This window comes from Mobula hypostoma, chromosome 3 (genome assembly GCF_963921235.1).
Source record: "Mobula hypostoma chromosome 3, sMobHyp1.1, whole genome shotgun sequence".
NCBI lineage: Eukaryota > Metazoa > Chordata > Chondrichthyes > Myliobatiformes > Myliobatidae > Mobula > Mobula hypostoma.
Window position 1 is genome coordinate 154,172,783 of NC_086099.1, and position 12,532 is coordinate 154,185,314.

Below are 12,532 nucleotides of genomic sequence, written 5' to 3' on the forward strand. Positions count from 1 at the left end.
TATGTCTAACCAGACTACTGTTAGGTCACCTTTCTTCTGCCTGGCCCCGCGGATCAATTGGCTGATTATTGAGGTGTGTTTAAGGCACCCAGAAAACCTGGGATGCCACCTTTCTGGATGGATGTGTTGATATAGTATTTTTCCATTAAGTAAAAGGTCAACTTTCTCTCAAGCACTGAGAAAAATACCTTGCACTCCACGCTAAAGGAGGGAGATTGTCCTAAACTGGGTGATTGTAGAAGACTCTTCTTTCTTGGGAATGAAGCATCCTTCAGCCATTTTTCAGCTTGGTGGGATAGAGCCTTTGGTCCAAATCTTCCTCATTATCTTCCACAGCCTCTGGAGGAGTTTTGGGCATTTCTTATATACCTTGTAGGGATACCACCTGGTCCTGGGGCAGCAGATGGATTTGCTCTCTTCATGATATCCTGGACCTCCTGCCATGTTCAGCTCAGTTTCTGGGATTCTTGACTGAGGGACTTTTGGATTGAAGTCTATTCCCTGATTCCTATGGGGGATCGCTGTGAGATTCCTACAGATATTCCTCTACCTTCTTCTTTGAGCTGTAAGTTCCCAGATTTTTTCTGGCTGAAAAGAGCCCTGGCAAACCTGAAAGAGTTTTTAAACAAACTGCGCTCTCCTTCTCCCTTGCAGCTGCTCTCCCCTCCTGAGCTTGCGCAGCTGTTCCTGCAGTTTACTGATTAGATCTTTGACACCTTCTTTATCGTCAGGGGATCTGTTTTTGAATTGTTTGTTCAGGGTCTTTATCTCACTTCTCAGGTGGTGAATCTCCCTTTCCCTCCTGTTTGGTTGCTGTATTGGTTTAAGATCCCCTTTCTTTTTTCATTGGGACGAATCGTTCTTAAGCAAAGTTGAACACGATGGCTGTGGGTGAGTCGATTTCCTGTAGGTAGGTCTCCTGTCAATGTCGGTCGTCATCAAACAGTTTCCAAGATATACTGCCTGATGATCAGGGCCATCTAATCCTCTCTTCCCTTCATGAATAAATTAGGATGTCCGAGGGGGCATTCACTTGGTCCCTTTTTCGGCACTGGGGCAGCTCAGGTCCTTCCTTCCTTGTGCCCGTAATTCCTTGTAGAACGGTCTTTGCAAGGCCACTGGATCTTGTTACGTGGCCGTACCATCTCAGCCTTCTTTTCTTCACCGTTGTGAGAAGGTCTTCATGGGGGCCAATGTGGTGCTGGATGGTCTTGCGGACCTGCTCGTTTGTGAAGTGGTCCAAGTATGAGACGCCCAAGATGTTGCGACAGCATCTCATTTCCAAAGCTTGTATCTTCCTCTGTAGCTCTGCTGTGAGGGTCCATGTCTCACATGCATACAGGAAGATGGAGAATACCAATGCACCCAGGAGTCTGATCATGGTGATGTTGCTGTCCCTCCACACCGTCTTGAGTTTGGATCGTGCAGTAATTGTCTGTGCGGTTCTTGCCACGACTGCAGCTCAGGTATGGAGAGATATTCAGCTCTGTGGGGTGCCGCTGCCTGGAGTTCTCCATTGTCTCACCGGATGTTCAGTCCATGCATTGCACTTGAGTCACCTTCATTCCACAGCGTGACCTGCTTTGGTGCACCTTCAGGCTTTTGATGTTTTTGCAGATTTTGCCACAAAGTGCCTCCCTGGTCAGCGTTGTTTGCTTGAACCTTCTCCTTATTGTATTTCCAGTCTAGGCCATTGCCATCTTTTGTGCACTGTTGTTTTTTAGATTATATTTTAGATTAGATTCAATTTTATTGTCATTGTGCCGAGTACAGATACAGAGCCAAAGAAATGCAATTAGCATCTAACCAGAAGTGCAAGAGAATAGTATTATTTACAAATAACTGCGGAAAAAGTAAGTGTTACAGCACCCAAACATAAAAGTACTGAGACAGTACAATATGGGTGCAATACTGTTTAGTGCTGTGATGAGAGGTTCAGCAGTGTCACAGCCTCAGGGAAGAAGCTCTTCCTGAGCCTGCTGGTGCGGGAGCGGAGGCTCCTGTAGCAACTACCGGATGGGAGGAGAGTTAAAAAGTCCATGGTTAGGGTGAGATGCATCCTTGATAATGCTTTTCGCCCTGCCTAGGCAGTGTTTATGGTAGATGTTCTCAATGGTGGGCAAATTGGGTGCCAATAATCCGCTGGGCAGTTTTCACCACCCACTGGAGTGCTTTGCAGTCCGTTACGGGACAATTGCCATACCACACTGAGGTGCAGTTGGTGAGTATGCTCTCAATGGTACAGTGGTAAAAGTCCGTCAGTATCCTGGGACTGAGGTCAGCTTTCTTGATGCGCCGCAGGAAATAAAGGCGCTATTGCGCCTTTTTGATAAGGATGGAGGAGTTCAGGGACCAGGTGAGATCATTGGAAATGTGGACACCAAGGAATTTGAAGCTTGATACCCACTCCACTACAGCTCCGTTGATGTATATGGGGACATGAGTGTGGCTCCGAGCATGCCTGAAGTCCACAATGATTTCCTTGGTCTTCTGGGTGTTAAGGGCCAGGTTGTTATCGGCACACCTCGCGGCCAGGTGCCGGACCTTGTCCCTTTTTGTAATTTATATTAATTTTAATTCTTTGCATTGCATTTCTGTGGCAAAACAACGAAGTTAATGTTATATATTGTAAGTTAGTGATAACAAATGTAATTCTGATTATACATGTATTTTCCATACAGTGCTTCTAAATACAAGACATACTACACCTGGGTGGTTCTAGCAAAATATTAATGATTAATTAAACATTTTATATATTGCAGATGCTTACGAGCCTGCTCTTCCTTTCAAAACGGGAGTCTCCACATGTGAAACCTATCTATCAAAGAAAGATCCATCTGAATATGTCAATCTCCAGGTTCTCAAAAAAAATGCATCAAGCTTTTGTCATGCCTGTTCCTGCCTGGCCTCTTCATGTCACTTAACTAGTGGCTTGGGTACATATATTATGAATGAAACTTTGAACAATTATTTCATTTTTAATAATTAAACATATCAAAATTATTAAAATAATCTTTAAAAACATAAAATCACCTAAAGAAAATACATTTAATAATTTAAAACCTTAATATAAATACAAGTATTAAAAAATGTTGGAATCAGGCCTTTCATCAGCACAAAGAAGCGTTTCAAAACAAGCACACTTTAAGGTGCAGAGAAAGGGATAGAGTGCATGGAATAAAGAGTAACTCGATGATGACTGAAAGAACCTGAGGGTGAAAGGATATTGGACAAAGGGGAGGACGGGGGAGAGGGGGGGGAGAACGGTGAGGCGGGGGGAGAGGGAGGCCGAGGTGGGTGGGGGGGGGAGCCTCTTTGGTACACATTTGTTGATGAAGTCTGTGATGGGAATGACATAATCATCTGAGTTGTCTGCTGAATCTTTGAATGTGACCTGTCTTCTGACTCAGAGCATTTGTGCAGAAGCTTATCTGCTTCCTCAGACCAACGCAGCACAACTTTCTGTACCAAATCCTCCTGCTTCAGCTTTGTTTGTACTCAGGGAGTAGGGTCATGTCCTGGTGGTCAGATTTACTGAAGTGAGAGTGGGGTGAGGTGTGGATCGGGAGGCATCTTTGATGGTTGAGGGTGTGTTTGGACCCCTGGTGAGACAACAGACATTCTGGTAATACAGTATTTTGGTAACATAGTCACAAAGTCATCGGAAGTGGCGTGGAGGGTCTCGGGGTACTCCATGTTGGATTAGAGGGTAGAATTGTTATTTTTCTTGCATTTCCCTTATAGCTTTACTTTCCTATGTTCGCTTATAATTTTTATTTAAACATCTACATACATCTAATTGTTCTGATTCTAATTACTCTAGTGTAGTTGGTGCTGCATTTTCTAAAAACCTCAATTTTTCTGCAGCAAGTATCACGCCACTTGAACTGGCTATTTAACGGGTTAATTATCATCACTGCAAGGTCATCTCCAGTCTGAGTATGAGATGATCACTTCTTTTACTTTGTCTTTTTTTTGCTCCTTTGTTTATTCTTTGTTATTGTATCACTTAATAAAATAGCCATAATCACTGAGTTTTATGCCTCACTCTTGACTCTCAAAGAACACCTGAATCAATGTCACCAAATCCAACACCCATTTCAAGGCTGTTGACCACAGAGTATAGTTAATAGAGTGCAAGTGTCACATCCATCTGGCGTGCTATACATATACATCCATTTTTTGCTTTCATTTTCACAAGCGAGAGAAAAAGATTTTTAAAAATGGAGAGATATGGAACACAGCTATTGCTGGAAATCTTAATTAAAAGGGAAGACTGGTTTTCAGTTATTCTTTCAGGTTGATGGCAGATAGGAGTCTGAAAGAGCGATGTCATAACAAATGCAAATTGGTTGACTGCTTTGAATAACATCGCTGTTCAAGGGTCATCCCGAGCTTCTAGCTGCCTCTCACTTTAAGTGTCTATCCCATTCCCAATACGCCCTTCTGGCCTATTTTCAGTTTGTTTCAGGATGAGGCTGTTTTAACTCTCCCTACAAACACTGTCTGACCTGCTGCTAGTTCCATCATTCGCTTTTACTTCATATTTCCAGAAACAGTTTCTCACATCTGAATCTCTTCATTCCACCAAGATTTTATTTTCACTCATATTCTCATTCATCTCTCCCTATCTACTCCTCTACATGCACCGGCAGCAAATAATAAGCCTTCCCTCTCTCAGGTAACACCAACACGTCCTCTATATTCCCCTGGTCACCTCCCTATTACAGACATTACAATTGTTCCCTACACCCCTTCTAAATTTCAAACATCCTTGCTTTCTACCTCTCATCACTGTGAAATATTAGCTCTTTTTTTTCCTCCTCAAAGGATGCCACTTGACCTGTTCACTATTTCCAGACCTTAACATTATTATTTCAGACTTTCAGAATTTGTCATTTGCTGCTTGAATGAAGAATTACAATGGGTTTTTCTACCTTGTCACTGTCAAATCCTTACTCCAATATATGAAATCTCTGTTAAGTCTTAACAAGCACATGGTTTTTGAATGGTTTCCACAGCATAAACACTTGGCAATCACGGAAAGTGTGTACGTTCATATAGAGTGGAACCATGGAGCATGTTGACAGACTCAATCAGGAATTTGTCAGCAAGCTCAGGGTTTCAGTGCTTGAGTGTATATAGTGCAAAAGTGCCCAACCTGCTTATATTAACATGGGTAAATACTGACAGTTCACCACCGAACCATCAACATTCACTAGCACAACCTGGCCCATTAAGTCCATAAACAACATTGCTTTCATTATAATGTAGATTTACATCATTGTCCACGCTCTTCAGGGTTTCAGCCTCTAACACCAGCCCACAGAATTATGCTCACACTGAGCTTCAATACTGACAAATGATGTCAGGTAGAAGATACTGATTTCAGATCAGAAATTGAGTTGTAATCACTGATGTGTCAGTCTGCACAGCTATTGATAACCTGTAAGCCGGGTACCCAATTGTTCAAATAGATAGATAGATAGATAGATAGATAAATTAATAAAGTATATCTATCTATCTATCTAAAAGGCAAAAGAGAAACAACAAATTGGAAGAAGGCTACTGGTTCGCAACAGATTTTCCTCAGTCGTCATCATTGTGGAGAATTTTATACAATTTTAGCAAATAGGCATATTTCAAAACCTCTTTTGGAACCCATGAGCAGATGTTGTACTGAATATGTGACCAAAATTTTCTTTACATTTTAATTATACCTGCGACAGCTAATAGATTTCTGGCCATTTCAAATGCAGTGTAAGGTACTTTACCCAAAAAGAAGAATGTCCTTACTTTGACTGTAAAGGGAAGCTAGAGAGTGTGTAGAAAACATTTATAAAGGTTTTGCCTGGAGTTGAAAGCTTGAGTTATCAGGCAAATTAACTATGCTTGAGCAACACACATAAAAGTTGCTGGTGAACACAGCAGGCCAGGCAGCATCTCTAGGAAGAGGTACAGTCGACGTTTCGGGTCTCGGCCCGAAACGTCAACTATACCTCTTCCTAGAGATGCTGCCTGGCCTGCTGCATTCACCAGCAACTTTTATGTGTGTTGCTTGAAATTCCAGCATCTGCAGATTTCCTCGTGTTTGTGTAGCTATGCTTGAGTTTGCTTTCCTTGAAGGAAATAGGCTGAGAGGTGACATGATCAGAGGTTAAATAAAATTACGAGAAGCACAGATAGGGTTAATAGCTGTGTCTGTTCCTTATGTAGAGGTGCCTAAAAGTAGAGGGTATCTGGAATGAGCTGCCAGAAAAGTTGTTACAAAAGAACAGAAACAACATTTAATAGGTAGCTTGACAAGTACTTGAAAGAGCAGAACTTAGTGATATGCAATTAATGCAGGCAAGTGGGAAACAGGTGTGATGATCAGCATAGCTACAATGGGCCGAAAGCCTGTTTCTATGCTGTACGACTTCTGATTGTTGCAGCTTCCCTGTGTAGCATGACAAACATTGTGGCCTGATCGTCCTTCATACGAGATTTTTAAAAAGTGGCAATAGATTTAATTACCCACCGTTGCATAACCGACAATGTCACTGTTCTCATCAAGTATGTTAAAATTAATGATCGGCCCCTGAATGTCTGGAGTTTCAAATTCATTATCGCTATAAATCTGAGCAACTGGTCTTCCATTAGCATGATGCATTCCGGAAAGCATTATGTAGGTATACCGGGCAAGGCTGAAGGTATGAAGCATGATATTTTGCATTCCACCTGCAAATAAAATAAAGGAACTGTTATAGTCAATATCAATACACTGCTGAGAACAAGATTTGATGTGGTTAGATTTTGTGAAAATAAATTGTTAACATTCAAATAATAATATTAAAACAAAGAATATCATCTGTTACCAAAAAATCTACAGCAATTTCATTTCTTTTGGAGCATCTATTTCTTCCTCTAAAGCTTTCAGTAACATTCAATGTGTGCTATTCAAAATGTATGTTGGCCACTTCATATATCTAATCATGTAATTATTGTTTCCTGGCCACATTCTAAGCACTCTATGAAGGTACTGGTTCATACATTTAAAAATAATGGACATCAACTGTAAAGCATCCAAAGGAGGAACAAGACACTTCACTGCCCAGCTAAGCCATATCCATTCAGTGTGGTGCAAACAGCTTAGCATTCTGACTCGCTTTACAGTAAATTACAGTTTTCATGCCATGCTTTGCTAGCCTTATCAGCAAGTAAGGATTAGCAGGTTAGGTGCCATCAGAAAACCAGAGAGCTGGTCTAGGGGCTGGGCCTTGCTCATGTAGTGATACAGTCATAAAGGACTGAAACAGGCCTTTCACCCCAACTCGTCCACGCTGACCAAGATCCTCAAAATTAGTCCAACTTGCCCAGGCTCGGCCAAATTCATCCAAAACTTTCCTATCCACAAACCTGTCCAATTTTTTGTCTGTTTTAGAGACAAGTTTTCTATGAGACACAATGTACCTTTTGGAGTTGTTCGGGGAAGCTGTTTTGGTCCCCTATTCTTCTCCTTATACATGCTCCCCTGAGGAGACATCATTAGACAGCATAAACTTAATTTTCACAGTGATACAGATGACACATTATTATGTATCTCAGTTAAGCCTGATGACGATAACACCCTATATTCATGCTTCTGGTATGGCTGCAGTAAGCAAATGGATGAGCAATAATTTTCTAAAACTAAATGAAGGTAAAACTGAAATATTTCTGCTTGGTCCCAAAGCCAAAAGAGACAAAGCTTCTTCATAAAATTGGGAACTTGGCTGCCCCTGTACAACCAGAAGTAACTAGCATGGGTATTATCCATGATTCAGATTTGAAGTTTAAATCCCACATAAAGTGACCAGAGAAGCATTTCTACACTTAAGAAACATTGCAAAGGTTCATCTGTTTCTGCCACATAATGATGCTGAAAAACTAATTCATGACTTTATATCAAATAGACTAGATTACTACAAACAAGAGAGAATCTGCAGATGCTGGCAATCCAAGCAACACACACAAAATACTGGAGGAGGAACTCAGTGGGCCAAGCAGCATCTACGGAAAAAAAGTACAGTCGGTGTGTCATCTGTATAAATGTCATGCTGAAGGGTCTCGGCCCGAAACATCGACTGTACTTTTATCCATAGATGCTGCCTGGCCTGCTAAGTTCCTCCAGCATTTTGTGTGCGTTGCTTAGATTACTACAATGCATTTTTATGGCTTCCAAAGTAATTGACTGACAAACTTCAATTCATTCAGAATGCTGCTGCTAAGACATTTAACCAAAACCAGGATGAGGGAGCCTATCACTCATGTATTGGTTCCCTGTATATTTAAGATTGATTTTACAGTTTCCTTTCTTGTTATTAAAGATCTTAATGGTCTGGGACCAAAGTACACCATAGAATCACTTTCATTTTATAATCTTCTTCAAGCTCTCAGGTCTTCTTCCACTGGTCTCGTAAATTTAAACATTTTCCCTCAAAAGGAAATTGATAGAGCAACTTTTTTTGAACTACACTCTTAAAATTGGAATTCCATAGCTAAAACTGTAAGAGATGCAGACTAATTTGACACTTTTTCAATGTCAGCTCTAAGCCTATTTATTTAACCTTGCTTTTAACTAACATCTTTTTTGCCTTTTATTTTATATTTTGCCGTTTACTTTATATTTTTATATTATTTTCATTTTTATATTTTACCCCATTGTAAAGCACTTTGAACTACATTGTCTGTATGAGAAGTTCTCTATAAATGTTATTATTATTATTACTTGCCCTACAAGGTGCAAAACAAAAGACTGTGTGGCGCGCTACTCCTCACATAGACAGTAGGTGGCCGTTGACTCACAAAGAGTTCATCCGCCCTTTGACAGGTTTTGTTTTCAGTCCTGCTGGGTGCCTACACACCCTCCTCCCTGGTTAACCAAAGTGCACCAGGGTGTGCCGGTTGAGGTGTCAACAAGCCGACCCAAGACGGGTAGTACTGGGCTACATGGTACCAGCAGCAAGGCAAGGCCAACGCCGGAGTTGACATAGTAGTATTATCATTATTTTTATTTTTTCTCAACTCAATCTGGTAAATCCTGAGGTCCAAGCATAGCCAAGTGTGCTTATTTATCAATTGCAAAGAACTTACAGACTATTCTAGAGGTGTTTAGTATTGTGGTTTTCTGGAGCTTTAAATAAATATTGCTATGTAAGCCTAATTGTTTAATGCTATTGTGTAGTGACTTTGGGATGATACCAGTGGTAGATAATACTATTGGAACAATGTATACTTTGTTCATGTTCCATAGTTTTACAATCTCTTTTTTGAATTCATCATATTTCTGGTGTTTTTCCACTTATTGATTTCTGTATATTGTGTTTGTTTGGAATGGCTATATCTATTAAGTCAGTTGTTCTTACTTCTTTATCCTGTAATATTATATCCAGATGGTTATAATGGATTGTCTTATCTGTAATAATGGATTTATTGAGATATAATTTGTAGGACTCTGACTCTAAAACTGCATTAGTCATGCATTTATAGTAAGGTGTCTTTTATGAGTTTGTATTTTAAAACAAGATTTTGGTGAATGATGTTTGCCACTTGGTTGTACCTGTGTAAATAATTAGATAGAGTTGAACTGCTGCAAGATCCTGTAAAACATTGGATTATTTCTGGTTGCTCTTGGCATTTTCTGCATTTATCATCTTGAATTTGTCTTTTACTATGTATTTTTGATCATTTTTGTGCTAACCACCTGGTCCTGTATTGGCACAAGGAACCCCTTTGTTTCTGGAAAGAGGTCTCCAACTCTAAGCCAGGCATCTAGTCTGCTCAGTTCTTCCATGGAGTGTCATGATCTTTCATTCAGTTACAAAACTGAACTGAAATGAGTGTTGGCTATGCCTGTATTGCAGGTTTTACCAGCCCGAGCAGAGAAAAATCAAAAATATAATAACTCTCTATGCCCACTATGGTTTAATATAGCTTTAAACCTGCTCTCTAATTTACGGAATCGGATGAAAATAAGGTATCAAATCAGAGACAATCAAACAAGTTATACTTTGACATACCTTCTATATATGGACTATTTGAAAATGTACACTCTTTCATCAATTGCAAAGAACATTCAGACAATTCCCGTGGTGTTTAGTATTGCGGCTTTCTTATACGTTTCATATTCATGTTTCCTATTTATTATTATTATTGTGTCTCTTAAATGGTGAGGTCGGGTTATTTAATATTGGCTTCCACTTCATTGTTTTTGTGGATTTTTCTTCAAGAGATGACCACAGCAGTGATGCTGGCAACACACCAGAAGCCACTCAGCCATAAAAGTAATTAAAACATCCAAATGAGCACAGAGGTGCAGTCAGTGTATCAGAAACAGGTAGCAGAACTGCCAGTTCTCCAGGGGCCAAGGTAAATAGACATTCAGATCTTCACCCTCAAGTGACTAATGGGACAGCTTACGCAAGAAGAATAAAAGATCTGTACAGTAAAGTGCTAGCTAGAATCACTAGTAAGCCTATTGAAAATCTAGATGTCAAGAGGTTTGCAATTTATCTTGCCCAAGAATTTACATGGAACAGAACAACTTTCTTTCGAGTGTGGAAGTGATGGACAACTCCATCAGTCACACTTGTGGATCCAATTATCACAAAGAATATGTGAAGCGGGCAAAGTTTCAGGTTTCATCGCAGCACAAACAAGTCATTCAACCTTTGAATACTCAGACACCCACCTTGAAAATTCAGAGTATGCCATGCATGAATTTCATGTTGATTTCAATGCATTCAAATGGTCAAGAAGTCTACTATCAATGGTTACAAGAAAACATTGGTTTATTTGATACAAAATGCATAATATCAAAAATAAATTTAAATTTACAGCTGTACTAAAAGTTAATGATTACATTTTAGTATTTGGGTAGTTTCAATATAATTTAACTAATTTTGATCATCTGAATTGGGAGATTATTTTGTTTATGTGATAGGATGATTTATTCCTTTTATTATTTGCGGCTTCTTTAACCCAAATGAAAATGTACAACACTGCCACCATCCAAGTTGTGTCAATGCTGGCTTTTTAAATGGCATTCAAAATTAATCTAAAGCCTCAAATTCTCCTGAACTACCTTCCTTTGTTTTAAATACCTATTGCAATATGTCTATTTCAATTACTCCGCAGTAAAATATTTGGTGTTCCAACAACTTCTAAATAAAGAAATATTTCCTCATTTTTAAAATCAAAGGCTCTCATTACATGCTTCTCAACCAAAGAAACATACACTTTTCATTGTGAAAAATCACCCAGAATTTTAAAAACTTCTTGTACAATTTTCATAATCTTTACCCGAACATAGAACAATGGAATTTCACGAGCCTTTCTCTTTTCCACAATGGGTAACGGATAACTTCAATCTAAAGCAAATGTTTTTTTTTAACTTCCGGGGCACCTAGGAGCGACTCGTGTAGCAGTAGAACTCTCAATGGATACAATTAAATATTCCCATTTCAGCCTGATACAGCTAAAAAGCACAATTGCTTCCAAAGTCAGTACAGTCAACAAAGATGTCTTAATGCATTTTAAATAAACTATTGCTGCTTAAAACTGACGGAAACAATGCCAAATGGGGACAGATTCATCCTCGTAAGATTTCACACAGGAAACATGGCTGCAGGTCAGAGATACAAGTGCATTTAAGGAAATGGAGTTTTAAACTCCCAATACCGATTATCTTGCTGGCAAACGTGCAGTCCCTGGTGAAAAAATATCGATGATCTCAGAGCTAGGGAGCTGAATCAGAGGGACATTAGGACCACATGTGTCCTTTGTTTCATGGAATTCTGGTTAACCCCTTCCATACCAGATGCAGTGATTCAGATCAATGGATTTACTATACACTGTCAGGATAAATCTATAGAGTCTTTCAAAAGCAGAGGTGGAGGAGTATGCCTCATGATCAACTCTTCTTGGTGAACAAATATATCAGTGCTGTCCCAATTCTGGTCACCAGACCTGTTAAATGCCGTCCTTTTTACCTACCATGGGAGATTTCCAGGATCATCTTGGTAGCAGTATACATTCCACCTCAGGCCAATGTCAGTCAGGCTTTAGATGATCTGAGCAATGGGATCAACATGCACCAAACAGCGCATCCTAATGCCTTCACCATCGTTTTGGAGGGTTTTAACCAGGCCAGTCAGAGAAAAAAAATTACCAAGCAACAACCATCAACAGATCACTTGCAATACCAGAGGAAACAACACACTGGACCATTGCTACACCACCATCAAGAATGCCTATTGTGCTATTCCACGCCCTCACTTCAGGAAGTCTGATCACCGACCTGTACCTCTACTCCCTGAGTATAGGGGGAGACCGAAGACTGCAGCACCAGTAGTGAGAACCAAGGGGGAATGGACAAGGGAAGCACAGGAGCGCCTACAGGACTGCTTTGAATCGGTGGACTGGACTGTTTTCAGGGATTCATCTTCAAACCTGGATGAGTATGCTGCAGTTGTTACTGATTTCATTAAAACCTGTGTGGATGAGTGTGTGC

At 40.0% G+C, this 12,532-nt stretch overlaps 1 protein-coding gene across 3 annotated transcripts in view; it reads right to left on the bottom strand.

Moving 5' to 3' along the window:
- The window catches only part of mocos (molybdenum cofactor sulfurase), a 139,292-nt gene that overhangs the window by 82,965 nt on the left and 43,795 nt on the right, over positions 1 to 12,532 (bottom strand). For all 3 annotated transcript variants that reach the window (XM_063043925.1, XM_063043924.1, XM_063043926.1), the window contains exon 6: positions 6,521 to 6,720. In XM_063043925.1, the coding sequence (XP_062899995.1) occupies positions 6,521 to 6,720 (200 nt within the window). The remainder of the gene's footprint in view (positions 1 to 6,520; positions 6,721 to 12,532) is intronic.